The sequence below is a fragment of the Larus michahellis genome, chromosome 3, assembly GCF_964199755.1.
Source record: "Larus michahellis chromosome 3, bLarMic1.1, whole genome shotgun sequence".
Lineage (NCBI taxonomy): Eukaryota > Metazoa > Chordata > Aves > Charadriiformes > Laridae > Larus > Larus michahellis.
This window is the reverse complement of record NC_133898.1, coordinates 28594698-28615120: the sequence shown is the minus strand read 5'-3', so window position 1 is coordinate 28615120 and position 20423 is coordinate 28594698. Positions and strand designations below refer to the sequence as shown.

At 40.6% G+C, this 20423-nt stretch overlaps 1 protein-coding gene across 4 annotated transcripts in view; it reads right to left on the bottom strand.

Annotated features, from left to right (window-relative positions):
* USH2A (usherin) overlaps positions 1–20423 on the bottom strand; it is a 394302-nt gene that overhangs the window by 21008 nt on the left and 352871 nt on the right. For all 4 annotated transcript variants that reach the window (XM_074579436.1, XM_074579435.1, XM_074579437.1 and 1 more), the window contains 3 exons: positions 9002–9229; positions 6224–7740; positions 4895–5216 (listed from right to left, as the gene is read on the bottom strand). In XM_074579436.1, coding sequence (XP_074435537.1) covers positions 4895–5216; positions 6224–7740; positions 9002–9229 — 2067 coding nt within the window. The remainder of the gene's footprint in view (positions 1–4894; positions 5217–6223; positions 7741–9001; positions 9230–20423) is intronic.

Below are 20423 nucleotides of genomic sequence, written 5' to 3'. Positions count from 1 at the left end.
CCCTGTTTTGGTGCATTGGATAGTCCTCCTGGAGAATAAACCTCTGCTGGGAGCCATAAAACTGTCTGAAAACGTACAATCCTACTTTTATGTCTTTTACATGTTCCATGCCTGCCAAATGGAAATAAGGATGTGTCCTAAACCAGGAAGACATTAAGCTATTAATCTAAAGAAGCAGTCTTAAGTACACAATTAAGCGCAATTGTGGTGGCGTGACATTGCACTTACATGCAAATCACACAACAGTCTGACAGCTCTGCTTTGCAGAATAGCACTAAATGCCACAAGTCTCTGTTCAAAAGGGCCTTCCTGTAGCTGATAAAAACAGGTCTGACTCCATAGGTTGCTATATGGTAACATTGCACGCTATCCTCAATAACTCCTGAGAAGGGCCTACACATTCAGTTTCAGAAATATTCCGGGAATCAAAAGATTACACTTGCAAACTCACTAGGTCTCATGAGTCATAAAGTTTGTTTAATACAGGTGTTTTTTTTTCAGGACAATTGCATCTATTTAATACAGCTGAGGAACTCAGGCAGCATTCCAACAAACACCTAAAAGGCCAGATGCTCTAGAAAATGCGAATATCTAAAAGTATGAATAGACCAATAAAGGTCCAATTTCAAAGATCTAAGTAATTATTTCTGAGTATGGGACAGTAGGCACCTTAGTGCCTCTTAAAAGCCCATTGAAACCCAGCAGGTGCTAATATGCTTATGCAGTTCTGGCCCTTAAAGAATAAAAGTGCTTCCTTGAACAATAGTGACCTAGGCATTTAGGCCGCATAGTCCCTTTGACCAGCACGAACTTCAAAAGTCGCTTCATCATTCTGAAAGTGCAACTTTTCAATGTAGTCTTACAAACCCTAAATATTCAGATGAAGTTTCCAGAAAAAAAAACAAACCAAAAAAACCGAAAACACAAAAAACCCCACCAAACTCCAAAATCCTGACTTCAGATCCAAAGAAACTGTCAGAGTTCATTGAACTAAATCTCAGCACCTCCAAAAATGCTGGAGAGAGTCCCATCACAGCCCTTTGATTTTATCTGCATTCTGCTGGAGGAAATTCAGTTGCATTTAAAGTTTTATGTCCAGCAAACAAGCCTCAAATGCAGAGACAGCAGAATCAATATCCAGTTTAAGTGAAATATAAATCTGGGTTTCATCAGCATAATAGCAAAAGCCAAGCCCTATACTTACAAATAACTTGTCTCACAGGCAAGACATAAATTGTCAACAATGGAGGGGCTCAGAATGGATCCCGGAGGAGTGCTGCAAATGACATAAGCAGAAGACAAACACGTGCATGCAAAAGCTTCTCGTGGTGAAATAAATGGCCACCAGTGAAAAAAACCAAAAATGATTTAGTGTCCCAGTCAACAGCTCAGCCCAGTAATGCAGTAGAACTGAGATAAAAAGCAAAGTCTTGAATACAGCACAGTAAACCACAGGAATCTGGTCAAGAGGCTTTCTTTGTTACCTGTCACTGACAGATCATTAAAAACTTTGGCTCAAGAAAGTCGCTGTGGTATCAACTTCCCAAAATACAGCTTCTGACTGAGATAACTGAAAGTTGGTGCAACTGAGAATATCCCACAGCCAATGTCTACAACTTCCAACTTGGGAAGTTTGTCTAAGAAAGATTCCTAACTAATTAATAGGACTTGGATCTGCTACAACGCTTGCTATCTACTCAGACCCGTCTGCAATTGAATTCCCATTCTTCACAGATCTTGCCCAAAGTAGCAAGAAGATCTGGTCTAACAAGAGTTCTGCTGGAAGGAAACTACAGTAAATGGAGAGGAAACTTCACACTGTTGTGGCCAACAGATGGGCCCTACACAGGAATTAAAGGAAAGCTGGGAGAAAGAAATGGAAACCTTAATATTTGTATGTAGTAGGACTTAAAACACAAACATTTCACCCTAATGCACGCTGTTTCCAGGAAAGGTTTAACAGCTCTCGTCACAAGAGAAGTGACAACTGGAAAATATACCCTTGTATATTTAAAGTGCAATACATTTTCAGGCTATGAGTAATTATAATTTTTGCTTTGGAAAGTATTATTGTAGCATCTCCTGTACTACCAAGTTCAAGAAGACGTTGTTAAGTAACTGAAGGAAATCACTAACATGGACCTGCAAGCAGCAATAATAAGCAGTCAGCTCACAGATGCTTGTCACTTCCTTCAGCACAAAGACAACAGCCACACTTCTCACTGGCTGTTACCTTACAGTCATGCTGACAATCCAGAAACATCTAAAGGAAAAAAGAGGTTTGTGATTGTCAAGCAGAGAAGAAAGGCTTTGTGAATATTGCAGTGACTATACTTTTCTAGTAGCATCCCAGGCTCTCTTTTCAATAGTTTTATAATTGTCCCTTCAGAATCCTTTTGCTACCCAAATTAGAGCTGCTGGAACTGATTTATGAAGAAAGCCACTGCACTTCTCCCTTCAGGCCCTGGGACTCTGATAGGAATGGAGCAAGAGGCAAGAGACACAACTTGAAAGAAGGGAATTAGATGCAAAGTAAGAGATAAGTAGTGAGAAAGTGGAACAGGGTGCTCACACAGGATGCACAATCTCCATCTTGGAGATGCAAGGATGGAGAACTTGATCCAAAGCTCATCTGGACACAGCCCTGAGCAGCCTACTCTATCTGTACCTGGTTCAAGCAGGGAATTAGGCTAGATACCTTCTGGATGTCCCTTCTAAACTACATGACCTAGTGAGTCTACAACCCATGTACCTATAGCAGCTGGATAGACTGATCTGATAAAGCAACTTTTTATAAATTCTTCATGGTTTCCGGCTACCAAAAAGAACACAACAGTAGCAGAGGAGTAGAGCTACCAAAGAACCTGAACTGTACAGTGCACTCTCATCAAATTTGCGGATGACACCAAACTGGAAGGGACAAGTTGATATGTTGAAGGGCAGGTCTGCCATTCAGAAGGGCCTAGAGGAATGGGTCACCCGGAGCCTTATGAATTTCAGCAAGACGAATGTGAAGTCTTGCTCCTGGGAAGGAATAAGTCCTTGCAGCATTACAGGGTAGGGACTGACCAGCTAGGGGGCACCTCTGCTGGAAAGGACCTAGAGGTCTTAGTAGACAGAAAGCTGAACATGAGCCAGCAGTGTAATCTGGCAGCAAAGATGGCCAACAGCATCTTGTGCCGTCTAACAGGAGCATAGCCAGACAATTAAAGGAAGTGATTACATGCCTTTACTTAGCTTTTGTTCCGTTTTGGCCCCTGAATACAAGACAAATATTGATGAATTGGAGCAAGTTCAGTGGAGGGCCACCAAGGTAATCAGGGGGTTGGAGAACTTGGCCTATGAGCAGAAGCTGTAGGACTGGGGTTTGTTCAGCCTGGAGAAGAGATGGCTTTGGAGGGACTTGATTGCAGACCCTCAGCACCTACCCACCAGCTAGCAAGAAGGTGGGTTCAGGTTTCTCACAACAGTACGTGGTGTGAGGGGGCAAGAGAAAACAGGTATAAGTTCAAGCAAAACAGGTTCAGACTGAACGTAACAAAAAAAATTTTTCACAATGAGGACAGTCAAGCAGTGGAGAAGACTGCCTCGAGAGGTTATACAATCTCCATCCCTGGAGATTTTCAAGATGCAACTGAATAAAGCCCTGAACATCCTCATCTCACCTCTTATCTGACCCTGCTTTGAGCAGGAAGTCGGACTGCATGGCCTCCTGAGAGCCCTTCCAACCTGAATTATTTTGTGATCCTATAAAGCAAATAAGCCTGTAAAAGAAAGATTGCCACCACCTTGCAGGAGCTCAAGAGGTGGAATGCATCGTGGTTCATATATATCAAAACAAATCCATGCTTGAACAGTTTTTTTTTTTATTTTTTTTTTAGCAAAAACGTTGTAAAGACTTTTGAGCATTGCCAAACTCATCTTCAAGGTATATCATGTGTACAAATATTGCATACAGAATCAGGAGTGAGGCTTACTGGTATCCTCTTCGGTGGCATATAAGCAGGCCTATTCATAGACAACGTCATATTCAAAAATCAACCTCATCCTGCTACAATACTACATCCACTTACTTTTAGAAACAAAAAATTCACGGCTGTTTTTTTGGTGAGGGTCTAATCTCCATAACTCATATGAGAACTTGTGAAAGACTTCAGATGGTTATAAAGAGCAAAGTTCTTAGTTCATAGGCTGAAATCAAGTAAAGCCCTACATTATCCCCAGTACTATACGATACAAAAAAAAGGTGCTAAAACTTGTAACCTTGATGTAGAAAACAATTATAGGTGAAAGAATGGCAGAACTGGTCTCCTTGCTTTATCTTAGACTTATAAGAAAAATAAAAGTAAAAATACCTAGGTACATGAGAAGTAACACCAACCATCAATGGCAAATTCACTTTTGAACCACCCATGAAAACTGCTTGTGATCCTAACATCTAATTTAAAGAGAAAACGCCAGTCTCTCTTATGTAAAATACTATAAGATCATAAAGCAAAAATTAATTCATAATAGGTTGAGGGAGCACGGAAAAAAAGAGAAAAACTGATGAAATTAAAGAAATTAAGCTGCCTTTTAAGTACCAGAATTTCACACTGCTCACATAACATTAGAGCCTTACAAAAGCTCTGGAGGGTACACAAACATTTAACATACAAGAAACAAAGGCACTTACGATTAAGCTAAAGAAAAATGAATGCTGAATGAACGCATTGCTTCTGCAGAATTATTTTCAGTTTCTCAACTATTTAAAATACATTAACAATAATCACTCGGGTATCACAATACTATTAACATTAGAAACGAGATGTGTGTATTCATTGTAAGTGTAAAGTAAGGTTCTCAAAGTGTACTGAAATCATAATCAGAGCTGCTAAATGGCTTCAATTCCCACCTGGTATTCATATTCTGTGTAAGGCAGCAACTTGTCATCTTTGAAGGAGGTTGAAGAACCATTGTAAACAAGTGCGAGGTCTAAGTTTATGTGGGCTTGAGTCGTCCGCCTTCTGTAAAGTTCATAGTACAAAATCTTCCCATTTGGCTGCTGTGGGCCAGTCCACAGGATGGAAGAAGTTGACTGGAAGCCCCCGGCTGTTGTCCGTATTTCTATGAGAGGGGCAGGCTGCGCTGCTGGGGGAGCCTCCAGCGTCTGGACCGATGCCCACTCACTGGAGGCACAACCCAGCTCTGTGCAAGCTTGGAGCTGTACTTCATACCTTTGGGAACACAAATCAGGAACGAAGTGACTAAAAGAGTGCAAATACAAATACAGACTGCATGAGATCTGGGCGATCTCTTAATTTCTCTCGGTCTTTGGCATTTTTTAGTATGAAAACAATTTGTATCAACATACAGATTATATGTTACGCTTTGTGAAACAAAAAAGGAAGAATGCTGTCTTCTGGGTTTTCATTTGTTGGTGGTTTTTTTCAGAGCAGAGTGAACATCTACAGGAGTCAAGTGATCTAAATGGTTTTGATATTGATGATATGAATCAAAATAATAATTGATTGTAGGAGATAATTTGGATATAATTTGAGAGCTATAGAGCTTCACTCTATTATTCTTCTCTCTTTGGATTTAGAGTAGTTATATGTAAATAGTAGACAGACTTATCAACCATGTAACACACACAAATTATGCATACACAAATACATAATGAAAGGTCAGGTAAATAATCAAGCATTAGAGGGGAAAATATTACTCCAGTATCAAGTCTGCTCCTTCTGTAGCAGAGTCCGGTACCCTCTCTTAAGTTTTAGCTTTCACTTAAACACAAGTAACTTGTTTTCAACTCAAGGCTGAGAGCATGTTCCTGGTGTGACTCCACTAATCTCAGCTCAGCCACACCATGAATGGGCTAGCTAAGAGGTCTTTGGTCTCCCCATCCTGAACTTTTTCGATTAAAGCCCTATTTATTCTCAAATGCAGACATCTTGTGAAAGACACACAAGTACAAGATTTCAGGTTTCGGAGTCCATAGCAGAGTGCTGAATTACCCCTTGTATTAATTACGACCTAAGTCAACCCTGTCCACTTCATCAAGATGATCTATAGCTGGTGTCACTACAAATTAAAACAAATCCTGGTTTTATCATGTGCTTTTTAAGAAACAAAACCCCATAGGTCTGACTATCTGTTTAAACAAGATGGTTGAGCTGTCTGCCAGCCTACTGAACCACCTTGCAGCATTTATTCAACAAACGAGGTCTTCCAGACTTACCTAGTGTAGGGTTGTAGCTCTGACACTATGTGTGACCGTCTCAGAAAGGAAACATGAGATGCATCAAAGTCAACAGTTTTCCTTCCTGTTTCAGCAGGCTTGTGGATCGAGATTGTGTAATTTCTAATGTCACCATTTACTTTGATAGGAGGATCCCAGGCCACCAAAATCTCCTTTGAGGACCATGCCTGCAACCTAGGAGGTAACATCCCAGACGGAGCAGAGGGGTTGGTTTTTATCTGAGCTGAGGGGCTGGTCACACTCCCTTGACTGTTATTTGTGGTGACAGTGTAGCTGTACTCCATGCCTGGCATGAGGGTGAAGTCAAGAAACCGAGTTTCCAGACCTGAGTAAACAAGTACACCATCCCTCCTTAGCTCATAGCTTGTGATTTTACCATTGGGGTTAGCTGGAAGTTTCCATGTGATTTCAATTGACTCCGAGCCCATGACAAGCAGCCTGGGAGCTTCCATATTTAATGGTGGAGCCTCCGAGGTCATCACTGACTGGGATACGCTGGATGTGCAGCCCCCCGCAGTACAGGCAACCAATGCAAAATCATACTGCGTGTAAGGCTGTAGATTAGAAACCAACATTTGCAACTTGTTGCCGGTATAATACTCTTCATTGTTTAATTTCAATATGTACTTGGTGATAGCTCCATTTTGTATCTGGGGAGGTGCCCAGGATGCATTAATTTGAGTGGCACTGACAGCCTGCAGAGACGGTGGATCCACTAAGGCAGGAGCTGCTTCCAGCGTCTGTATTGCAGCTGGTTCACTGGTAGAACAGCCTCCCATCGTACAGGCAACTATCGCATAACTGTAGATTGAATAGGGCAGTAAGTCTTCATCCGTGTAGTTGAAAGTAGCAGCGTCAAAGCTGAAAGGATAGAGAACATCATTCTTTAGCAGCCTGTATGACTGAAGAATACCATTGGGCTGTGCCGGGGAGGACCACGAGATGAGCACTTTACGGGGATTAACTGATGCCACAGATAACCTGGGGGCAGCGAGACCTTTTGGGGCAGTTTGACTAGTCTTTGCCACTGTCCACGAGCTGTCAGCGTAGCCTGCTGCGTTCCAGGTGCGTATTTTATATTCATACCTAGTCCATGGCTGTAAACCTTTATCATTATATACGAATGTATTACTTTCAGTGTTATATTCTGTGAAAACAATTTTCTCATCTTCTGTTGTTGCTCTGTACCCCGCAGCATTTTCTTTTGTGCATCTGTGAATAACTTCATAGCGAATTATTTTTCCATTTGGATTAATTGGCTGCAACCAGCTCAGTTCAACATTGGTGGCGTTCACTGCCTGGATTACAGGTGCCATCTGAGACACCGGCGGTGCTTCATCTGTTCGGACCGGCTGGGGTGGAGAACGAGTGCAGCCTGCCGTATTGCAAGCCTCCAGTATGAGGGTATAGAGAGTGTACGGCTCAAGGCGCCTGAAGAGGAACTGGCGAGATAAACCACTGTACTCCAGGTTGTCATCACTGAAAATATTGTAGGTCTGGGGAAAAGGAAGGAAGGAAGGCAGGCAAACAAGAGAGAAAGTAAGTAAGGAAGGAAGACAAGAAAGAAAGAAAGAAAGAAGGAAGGAAGGAAGGAAGGAAGGAAGGAAGGAAGGAAGGAAGGAAGGAAGGAAGGAAGGAAGGAAGGAAGGAAAAGAAAGAAGGAAGGAAGGAAGGAAGGAAAAGAAAGAAGGAAAGAAAGAAGGAAAGAAAGAAGGAAAGAAAGAAGGAAAGAAAGAAAGAATGAAAGAGAAGGAAAGAAGGAAAGAAGGAAAGAAGGAAAGAAGGAAAGAAGGAAAGAAAGAAAAAGAAAGAAAGAAAGAAAGAAAGAAAGAAAGAAAGAAAGAAAGAAAGAAAGAAAGAAAGAGAGAAGGAAGGAAGGAAAGAAGGAAGGAAAGAAGGAAGGGAGGAAGGGAGGAAGGAAAGAAAGAAAGAAAGAAAGAAAGAAAGAAAGAAAGAAAGAAAGAAAGAAAGAAAGAAAGAAAGAAAGAAAGAAAGAAAGAAAGAAAGAAAGAAAGAAAGAAAGAGAGAGAGAAAGAAAGAAAGAAAGAAAGAAAGAAAGAAAGAAAGATGCAAGCATAAAAGGAAGAAAGGAAGAAACGCAGGAAGGCAAGAAAGAACAGAAGCCAGGATAAAAGAAAAAAAGAGTAGGGACTATCAACGAATGATTCAGAAATGTACTTCTTTACCAGTAACAAGCACCACACAAACAGATCATTGATACAAAAGGAATGTTTTGATCCAATTTTCATGTTTTTCATTTTGGATGCAGTAATAAATCACTTAGTGACAGTTTTCATTATATTTGTTTGTTATCAAATAGTTTCATTGCGAGGCTCTCAAGGGCTAGCACAAAGCTCACAGACTAAATCTAGAGAAAAATCACTTAAGAAAAAAACTCCAAATAAACCCCTCTAGTTGCAAACTTTACAGGTAAATGTTTACACTCAGTTGAAACCATTGAGCTAAAAGAAGCCCCAGATTTCAGAACAACATTCTGTCAAACCCAAGTTTTCTAGAAGCACATTTGGTTCACTGTAAATGAACATTCACAGTCATGGGATAGCACAGGAATATTAATACTCATTTGAATATAAACAGAAGCAGACAGTGCTCACAGAGTGCCTTGTGCTTACATAGGACTTCTGTCTTATTTTAAAGTATAATGCATTTGATTGAGTCCTTTTCAGCAAAAATGTTTTAATTTGATATTCAGCATTTCCCTTCTCTTTTTTGATCAAGTGTCAAGATGAAGATTACCTTAATCACGCCGTTGGGCTGGGAGGGCTCTGACCACTTTAGCAGCAGAGCCCTGCCATTTTCTTTCTTTTCCACAGTGAAGTTGCTCAGGCCACTGGGTGAAGCTTCCAACGTGCACACAGATGTCCAGGGGCTTGAAACCTGCCCAGCATTGTTTACAGCTACGACATGAATATGATATGTTGTGAAAGGTTTCAATCCAAATAAATGAGCCTGATGCTTTGTTCCCTGAAGCAAGAATACAGATGTTTGAGTTAGTTATAAAGTAATAAGCATCTGTGGTTTATGTCACTTGGAAAATGAGGTCTCAGCTCTGGGTCGCTTCTGACCATTTTGCAGAATACCCCATCTGGTTACGGGGATTTTTTGTTGGGTTTCCACAGCTGAACCTCAAAAAGAAACTCTTAGGCTTTTAAAAAATAACTATAATGATGGTAGAGCCTTTGGAGCTGGCTCCTGGGGAGTCCTGCACAGTCCAAACCTCACCTAGCAAAGAACTTGCGTTTCGTTCAGCATGCATTCAACCTTAGCCCGCGGAGGACTGAGTGCCTGGTACTCTGAAGGATTCAAGCACATGTAAAAACCATGGAATAGGAGTGATGCCCGCCTCTACAGAATCCTTACACATCTTGTGTGTAGCAGTGCCATTCGATAGGCATGCCGTCCTGTTCTACCTACTTAGAGCATTGTAAGTAATCTGGATAGACAACAGTGTTTCCAAGAGCACAGTTTCACTTCCTTACTGAAGAAAAACCACTTAAAATTGAGGGGGGGCTGAGAGGGGGGGTGGGTGGAAGAGGGAGAGGGGGAGGTAGGGAATGAACTGGCTTCTATGCTCCTGCTCTGTAAAGATGTCACTTGAGACATCTTCACAAGGTAAGACAATTGTGGGGTAATCCATTGCCTTACAAGAACCCTCCCTGTTTCTTCCAGGTTGGAGGAAGCAGCCGTACTGCTGACGGGGACACAGGTTGGGGAGCTTCACCCTCCCTGGCGCCGGACCCTCACCTCGCATTGGCGGAGAGAGGCTGGGGGGAGCACGGCTGCCCATGAATCCCGCTGGGCTCTGCCAGGGCTGGAAGGGCTGGGGCTGACCTGCCACCGCGCCAGACCACAGCCCAGCAGAGGGGCATGGGAGGGGATGCCGGCCGAGGGACGTCAGCCACGGCCAGAAGGGGCCACTGGCATTTCAGCTCAGGGCTTTATCCGTCTCACCTCAACGGCATCTCACACAGACCTGAAACAGCTTGGATACGAGGCAAAGTGAACCTCAGCACAAATTCAGACCTAGGCAGGAAGGCGAGATAGCCGTACCGGTATTTTGAATAGCCACGAAAGACAAGGTGGTGACAAAGAACGAGAATAACACGTTTCAGTGGGAGACTGTTCAGATCTATCTATCTCATCAGAGAAGGGAGGAAGAAAGAAGTTCAGCCGACCACCGATATATTTAATCTCTTTTTTAGCTGTGCTTTTGCATTAGTTTTATAGATCTCAAGAAGGGGAGTGCAGGAATTTAGTTTCCTTCGTGTGGCAGAAACAGCTGAAGTCAATTTCCCTGTTTCAGTGAGTCATATTAAGTTGTTAAATGCTAACACTTCCAATTGTTTAATATTTAAACATTTGTTAAGCTATCAGACTCAGAAACAAATTTTAAAGAAATATTAATTTCTTTTTTTAAATATTAAAAGTTAGATCATAAATATTTAAATAGTTATTTCCTCACAACAATGAGTTAGTCTTTTAGATAAATACATTTGAATGACCATTATGAATATTAAATCTGAAGATGCCACAAGTACAGATTATAAACATACTTTTCTGATAAATGATTCCTTTTTCTGTTAAACAGGGCAAACACTAGCAAGATTAATAATGCAAAAAAGTATAATTCTTTGTTAGGAATTCCCAGTCATCACTGCCAAAAAAGCATAAGCTCAAATGCAAATAGCAATCACCTCGAACAGATTATATATAAAAAAGCTCTGGCTGCTTTGGGACGTTTAGAGCTATCTTTTGTCATAAGAAACATGGAAAGCATGTGGGCCATAAAGCAAAAACATATGTATATTGTCAATAGCGGCACCTGTTCAATTACAGTTTATTTCAGTATGGAGAATTTAGTTCAGCCCCTAGATGGCAATACTATCAAACACTTTTTGTAACATGAGTACTTAATGATTAACAACATGCGTTCAGTCATCCAACATACTCAAGGCAGCCATTAAAAAAATAACAAAACTGATTTCATTATAGATTCTTTTAATAAACATTTATGGCTTAGATCCTTGAAAGTGGAAGCGTTCAAACTGCCATAGCCAAAAACCTATACAGCCAAATGCAAAATTATGAACTGCAGGTTAAAGAACAGAGCTCAAATTGAAGTTCATGCTTAGCATAAAAATCTGGCATCAGAAATTATGTTGGCACAAAACATGATTAAAATTAGCTTTACAATTGGATGTAGTCTGTATTAATAGTTTTTATGAGGACAGTTATCTATTAGGTTTTCAAAACAGAACTTTTAAAAGCCTAAAATTTACATTCCATGGTTCGGGGGTGGGGATGGGAGGAAGGGAGCACACAACATTAAATTACTGCCCCTGAACAGCTACACAGAGGCTCTCGGAAGGTACAAACACATTACTACAAACACCATAGAAAAAGCAATGGCTCTGCTTTCTGATCAGCCACATCACCAGGGTAGGCTTTTGTGACAGCAATGCTACAAAACATTTGATTTCTTTTTTTAAACAGAAAACCGCCATATTTTTCATCACCCTTTACCGTTTTCCCACTAAACCCCAAGATTTAATTATTTACAATCCTCACCACACTCTGAAATGAAACAAGGATGGAGGGATTTCCTTGCCTGCAGTTCATCATGTTCTCTGGAGACTGCTAAACCGTTCCTTCCAGGGATGACTTTTATCCCTGGCTCCTACAGATACTTCTTGAAGAGCAAACGGTTTACATGTATTTTTGTTTTGTTTGGTTTTGAAGTAAGCTCAGGGGACGTACTCCCAGAATACGGAGCCACGTTTTCTCCCCCTGCACTGCTGCCATTGCCATTTGTGCGTTTGCTCAGCTCAAAGGCTGATGCTGAAAAGAGGATGGATGGCAGTCTCAGTGATTCATTTTAAGAATTACTCAATGTCCTCCCATGACATTTGCAGCCTAGAAATACTGTCCTGCTGGAATGGTCAAATATAAATAGCAAAATACACCTTGCAAAGGAGAGCACTGTAACCCTTGGCTTCAGCAGACAACAACACAGCCTAAAACAGGCACAGGATGAAAATCCTTGCCTGGAATATTCTCCTAGTCTTTGTCTGCAAAGCCATGAACTCATATATCCCATGTTTACACAGTGCTAACAGGCCAGATTTCATTCACCATTAAAAGTAAACCAACAAAATAAAATTTTAATGTGCACATTAAGACGTTCGTAGACTGACCATGAAATCCGATGGACTACAAGCCCATGCCCTCCTTTCTCCGTCTGCTACTGCGACGCATTCTCACTCACTCAGTCATTAAGCATAATCCAGCAAACATTTAAGTGTGTGCACTCTCACATTCCTCCTATAAGGCCCGTCCTTTCAATGTAAGCACTACAGAAACGGACACCTGAGGCAAGCGGTGCCCAGTCACCGTGACCTGACCCCCGTCCTGCAGCCCAGAGGCCGGCCTTTGACATGGCCCTTGCTTTTGGCAGCCCCATCCCCTTCCCTTGCGCAGCGCGGGCAGCACCACCACTGCTCCGGGCAGGACTTGCGCCTTTGGTTTTGCTGCCTCAAATGCTTCACGCGCTGCCGGGGGCAGCACAAGCTGTGAACAGCAACAAACACACTCCTTGGCCAATTCCACCCTTCTAACTGTAAATTAGGATAAAAGTTATTTAAAATAAAACCTTGTTTTTAACACATTTTTTCAAAACATAAAACGAGAGAACGTGAATCATGAATAATGTATCCGACAAGATTTGCTTCAGATTGCCTTTTTTGTTTGTTTATTTTTTAATTCATGAGCACAGAAGTCACTTAGAGTCTGGAAACAAATTAGCATAGTCTTTCATGCCGTTCAAAGGCAGCGGCATCCATAATGCAAGGTGCCTGCCTTCCTCACTACCTCTCGGTCCTCCTCCCGGGCACGGGCGAGGCTGCGCAGCCTTCAAGGGACTGATGATTTTCCACTGCCTGCTGTGATTGCTTTTGACTACTTGAAGTGCCCCTAAGGTGGCAACAGGGTCAGGAGGTCTTTGTAGGTTGAAAATGATCAAAAATTAGCATTGATCTGTAGCTGTCAATAATAAGCTGTGCGGGGGGACTCCCTGCACAAATGTTTAAACTGCATACAACTACACAACCTAGTCATCTTTGAATCTATCGATCTGATGAAGCAGCATTTTCCAGTGGTGTCACTCTGGGCTTTTCCTCTTTTTTCAAGGCAGGCCAGCTTACCCAGTTGCCCAGGTCTCAGGGCATGAGTTCAAAACACGACAGATACATCAGAAGATCTCTGAACCACAGAAAAGCTGCCCAACAGGCAGCTTGAGTATCTGTCTCTTCTTCAGGGATAATCATCAAAACTCAGCAGGTCGTCACCGGTCATGTTAAGGTTAGGCTCTGGTATCTTCTCTCCCCCTATCTTCTCGTCATACAGTAATCCCTGTTTGGCAGGTACCTTCGATATCTGATTAAAAAGCCAGCTCATTCTTTCAATGAGTCTCTAACTAAACTCAGTGGCATCAGATACTACCGCACTGCTAATGGTAGTAGTGGCACAGGGATCCAACCCTGTTATTTTTATAACCTGCAGACATAAATGATGGGAAGGTAATTCAGTGTGACATTCCCTTGTCTACAGAGACAGAGATGCTGAACGCTGCCTGGACAAGGGAGGAGAAAGCTACGGTCTCCTTGCAGTCAGAACGTTAACCCGACCATCCTCCAGTGCCAGTTTTCGATTTCCCCATCCACAAAGTCAAACAGATTCCTCCACAAGAGACAGAAGTGACAGGGGATGCTTGGGGTTTTACTAAGTTACTCAGTTTATCCTCACCTTTGTCATTATCCTCTTATGCTGCTCCTCATCTAATCCGGATTCTTTGCCATTTTCTGCAAAGCACTGGGAGTGCATCCACCTTGATGCTGATGTTCACTCCTCTTTCCCAGCCAACTTCTTAGCCCCTGCCTTCACGCTAAACACTGCACTGAGTTCATGTTCATATGCAATCCCAAACTTGTCCTTTGGGTTGTCTTTCCTCTTGGGCTTGTATCACGCACTCTGAGTCTTTTTCATTTAAAAAAATCTGCTGTATTCCTAAAGCCTTATACTCAAATTTACAAGGATATAATTTACAGATACACAAGTAATCTATGAGTCCCTTCCTGTAGCAGTGTGGACTGGAATATAAATTATTCCCATGGTAGTACTGAAAAATCTCAAAGGTTAGGCAAACATAATCCAAAGCGTTATTCATTTTGCCAGAAATTATCTTGCCTAGAGGTGACCACAACTTCCATTTTTACCAGAAATTGATGTTGCGCTATTTATTTTCCTCCCAATTTGTGTAAAAAATAATTTTAGATTTCTTCATTAAATTTTTTAGCAAATTTCAAGCTTAAAATTTTACATTTTAAGAACTTTGCTTTTCATTTTAGAATTTCTAAATTGCCTTTCAACACATATTTTTCATTTTAAATCATTATTATATTATTTGATATTACCCAACAGGCCTTCAATAGCAGTAACACGTATCACATGGGTGATAATTTGTATGGTATATAAAACCCCAAGTATTATGAAAAACCCCTAAATAAACATTTAAATAAACTTTTTACATTTGTAAAACCAGACATTTACTTATTAAACCTAAAATAATTTTGAAACATTTTTGCCCAAATTGTCTTTGGTTGAGATGAAAAGGCACTCTTCCTTTCCCAGCCCTTAGGTGGATCGATGCAGTCTTTTCTTCTACAGTGGCTAAGAAATGACATTCAGGAATTCATTACATTTGAGCTTGATTTTTTTATGAATAAATTCAGGAAAATTTATTTTAAAAAATAAATAGATTCAAGTTACAAAGTAAGGCAAGTAAAATGGCTTCTTTATTAAAATATAACCTTCAATTATTTCATCATAAAATATTCTTTCCTTGAGATTCCTGGCAAACTTAATGCTTTTTTTTTCCGACTTTACGAATGTTCTTGTAATTTCTTTTTAAAACAAATGGTAGTTTTGCCATTAACATCAGAGAACACTAATTGTCTACCCTCTGTGATTCCACGTTCCCATCCTTTCCTAAGAGTACCATGCTAGTAGCCTTTTTTAACAAAAAAACCCCACCCTAGTTTGCACACCCCGTTTCACTCAGCACATAACTGAATGATTTCCTATGTGAATAGTCCTACATGGGCTTGTGGACCATACCAGGGAGAAACCTTTAGAAACAGCTGTAATCTACATTGAAAATGTTCTCCAAACAACAATTAATATCTGATACAGACATATTACATTACAATTCATTTTCCTCCTTTCTGGCAGAGCATGTAAGGAACTGTGAATTGCATGCAGCTGAAATCTGCCTACTGGAGTTGGTAGCTATTTTCACTGTAGACAGTTTTCTTTCCTGGCACACCTGGGGACTTGCTGCAGTCTCACCAGGCATCTGAATCCCCAGCTTTGACGTGAAAGCAGAGCACCACAAAGAAAACTAGGAAGCATTGTGCATTAGAATGAAATCAAGTGCACTTAGCAAGCTGCATTCAGTCACTGTGTTGGCCTTTGGGTACCAGTACACTTTTACACCACCAAAAATATCACACTTTTGCGGGTAAAATGTTAAAAAAACCCTCCTTGGGCAAAGTCAACACTTCAGTAGCCTCCATGCTACTTCAGTAAAATCCAGTCCTCTCCTCTCCTTTCTTTTCTCTTCTCTTCTCTTCTCTTCTCATTATTTATTTAAAATTCATCAAACATCTCTGAGTGCCACCTTCTCAAAAATGTATTTGCATCTGTATTTGTCTAATTTGTGCTAAGAAATACTGAAATCCAAAAAGAGATTTTTCTGCATGACTAAATAAATCAAATAAACCAAAATATCAATGACATGACATTCCACTGTAGACACCATCTAGAGTACGATGTCAACATGTTTTCCTAACATGAATATTTTATCTCTAACAATACTCACAAGACCTACTGTATAATAAACCATAGTTTTGCACTGTCTTTTTTTTTTCTGTCCACATTTTTCCACTTTAAACCATGTTTATTATTCCATATCATGAGAAAGTGATGGACAAGGAAAGAAGCAGCTCTTTTTATAAACTAGATACCTGATGGGACTTCTTCCACAAACTTTGGTTTTGGTCAGTTCAAATCTGCCATCCTTACTTAACCTGAATGATACTTTTGCTTTCAATAAATATTCTGGATATGGAGAACTAGACTAAGTTTCTTTTCAATATAAGATAGGCAGAATTTGAAGAAAAATTTTTAATACTATTTGAGATACATTAAAGCATGAGATAAAACACTTAAACGCCACTGAAAAACAATTATATGTCACCCTTGGTAAAATGCACATATATTCTACGTTCTGGTCTCTAGCTGAGTGGGGTATGCTTTGTGGAGAGCTGATGGGAGCGAGAGAGGACAGAGGAGCTATATCAGCACAGACTTCATGGTATATGAAATCCAGCATCATATTAAAGCAATGTAAAACTCTATAGGATTGAGCTGGGTGGTTTTTGTGGTGTTCCAAATTTACACACTGCGTAATCTGGAATCTGCATAAACTCATCAAGTCATTGCAGAACTTGCAATTCGTTAAGTCTGCCTTGGTCACAGGGGGATTGGGAACGATCCTTCAAGTGGAGCTTTATAATCTGGGATAGAAACATGTCTTCAGGGAAGGTAAAATGCTAGGAAAGGCAAGCAGGAAAACTCTGGCTGGGGTTTGGATCTCTACTGTACAACCAGTGCACTCATACAGATGAACTCCAGGAATATGTTTAAAGTAAGTACCACACGTGGCACTCCCGCTGAGCGGCAACTTTCCATCCGCTATTCGTTAACATTTAGGAGTGGTGTTCCTCTCATGGATTTGTTCTACGTTTTCTGTAGGCACGGCAAAAGAAAGAAAAACCACTGCTGCTGTAAAACAGCAGCTAGTGCCTAAGGGCTCAAACCTGCAAATGGTAGGGGGTACATCCCTTAATATGGAGCATTAGGGGGTTAATGTTATATTTTTCCTAATGCCATAAACAGTATTTTCCATTTGATATATTGGCTGATGGCCAGAATGAAGTTAGATGCTTTTGTGAGAACAAACTAAATCTGGACTGCCACATCAGTGCAGTCAGCGTCGTCTTAGTCTCAAATCTTTTTTTTTTCTAGCCATGTCCAGAGTGGCAGGTGTTTTGCAGAAGGGCTTCTCTAATTTTAAACCCATGTAATGAAACCGGTGATTTTTTTGTTATCCATAAAAATGGATAGTTTATGTACCGGAACTTCTCAACTCAAGGTACCTTGTAGCAATCAGTTTTGCTTTGTTGTAGAAAGAACACGCCCTTGTCGTTATCGAATGTGTTAGCTTTTGGTTTCATTTGAAGTTTTGTTTTTCAAGCACGCACGTTGCTGCTCTATGACATTTGTGACTATATATCTGTACCATAAGCTGTCTTCATACCCTTTCAAATTACATCATATATGATATTGTGAAGAAAAGCAGCTCTGAATACTGTAAAATTTCTCCCATCTGATCTTAAAATGTCCTGGGCACAGTATCTGAAGGTTTCTGTTTTCTGTAAAATTTGAAAAGGACAGTTTGGTTGTATTTTTGGTGAACGGAAAACACAGAGGGGAAACCCCTTATTTTTCCCCTACAGAAGCAACTGTTTTCGGGTTTTGCAATTGCACAGCTCAACGGCCATAACGGGGAGAAAGAAATGTAAAGAGAAAAAAAACAGCTTGAAGAAAATCTTTAAGGGGACTTGTACAAGGACAATCAGAACCTTAACATAGATTGCAGGTGAACTCCCACATCAGTTTCCTTGAAAATGCCACTGAATGTCAGTTGTGCTCCATAAAATTAAGACTTTGCAGTTATATATAACTTTTCGTCATAGGATCTCACATCATGTTACAAGCATTAATTAATTAAGTCTCAGGATATCCCCCTGTGTTACTGTGTGCAGCTTCAGGAAACTATCGTTATTGTTTTAGATCCCTTTTTACGCAGGTACAGTAGATGTGTCATATTATTGTTAAATGCAAGCTTATTTTATTCCCTTTTCTCAGCCATTCTGAGTCCTCATCTCTCTCACCCAACACATGCAAAAAAGCGCAGTTCTAACTGCTGCTAAGTAGAGGAAGATAACACAGCCTCAAGGCAATTCACAGCTTTAAATCCCTGCTTTCTGCCAACACAATGGAAATAAAAGCAACATTTTAAAGGAGACTAAAAGGTTTTTACTTCCTACTGTTTTATTCTTTTTTCTCTACCCTGTACTGAACAGTCCCAGCTTTTCATTCAAACTTTGCCTGCTATGTATGTAATCACTTCTGAGAGATATTAAAAGGTAAGCATAAACAATTTACTTGGAGCAACATTATAAAGGCCAAAGTTTAGTCTGAATATGTGTCTGAACTTAAAATGTCACCTTTAAAACGAACCGGGTATTTTAAAAAATGATGGGCCAAAAAGTATACAAACCCTTGTCTCTTGAAAGGCTTTCCTTCAACAGGTATTCCATTTCTTCCCTTAATGCTTTACACTTCCTACAGGAAAATACCTGCTCTACAAATAGAGACAGGCTGAAAGTAAATGAAAGTGTGTGGGTAGCAGTTTGGGAAAGGTGCGGTCCAATTATGCCAATCCATGGCAGGAAAAAGAGATTCCCTCACACCTTTTTGGACAGAGGCGTGACTCTTAGCAGAAGGAAAGTTCAGCCTATCTTCTGAATATTAGCAGGGGATATTGATTAGACATATATTTACGTGTACACTTTAGGAACGTATTCCTCGGCAAAGCACAGCTTCCCATCAAAATACTGACAGGTTCACAGAGATCCGACACCTTCCTTCCAGAACCCACGGGATGTTCTCCCACGTTTGGAGTAGGGGATTGCTATAGGGGATCCCTGCCCCTAGCTGCTTGTATAAGCTAGTGGAAAGCCTCAACAAGTAGCCTGAAAAGCCGTTGTGTCACATGATGGTAAGAGGAATAAAAAAATCTTGTTTACCCATTGCAGCTGCTATGGACTGCACGGTTGACAAAAATAATGAGGTCCAATTAAGATTAAGCTTGTTACTGTTGTGTCACTTAGCAGCTGACTTGCCATATGAAGGCTCAGAATCAGCTCCACATCAAGAAAAGGGTTAAAAAGAAGACAAGAAGAAAGGGCAGTTATAGAGTTTGGTAGAGCAACTAGAAGAGCTTGCAGGCTTAATGTCTTGAAACCAAGTGAACCCTGTGGATGGGCAAACTTCCAGATCCTCCTAGGATCACATGGCTACGATTCCCTCTAGCTTAAGCCTCTTAAGACACACCCTTGGGAAGAAACTCACCTTGCCACAGCATATGAAGCGGTGTCTGCACACTGCCCATTCCCATTTCCTATGCTGTCAGATCAACACTAAATTCATATACATACACAGAAAAGGAGACAGTTAAATCTGATGCAGTGCGAACAGGAAAAGCAGCTAGCTAGCTTCACTTTTAAACGTTCATGTATAAATAAAATAGAATCTTTAATCATGTTTTTTCATGTGGTTACATGTTCATTAGTCTTTTTTAGTGTGGCTTGGGCTTCTCAGTGCAAAGGTTCTGCCAAAAAAGAAAGAAGTCTGAGCTGCTTGTGACTCGCACTAGCAAGATGCAGTAGTTAGGGAAGAGATGAAAGATATAAATACTGAAATATTACTTGAAAACTGAAGCTTAACAAGTTTATTTCAGATTCTGTATTTTCCTTGGATATTTAAGTTACTTGGGTACTAAAATAGACCACCAAGTCAACGGGTATATAGTTAAGCTTAGTACAAAACAAATTGTGCTGATTTCAGAATTCAAAATGTCTTTACAGCACATTATTGACTCCAGCATATTAACTTGTAAATCCACTAGTTTCACTGTCTCATCTATTGATTAGCTGCATGCATGCATGTTACAAATGAGCAATCCAAAAAGGAATTACCACAATTTAGTCATGTTAGGCCAGACTTGTAAATGTATTCAAGTGCTCAAAGATGAAGATAGGCACTATGGGAAACAGTCAGAGCTCCTACATTCTGACACAAAACTTGTGTAGCTGGTGTCCTCAATTATTCTCTATACACTGTACAGGGGAAGGGAGGTTCCTCCAAAGGGAAAGTCCTATGTTTATGTTTAACTTCTGTTTTGAATAGCCCGTCA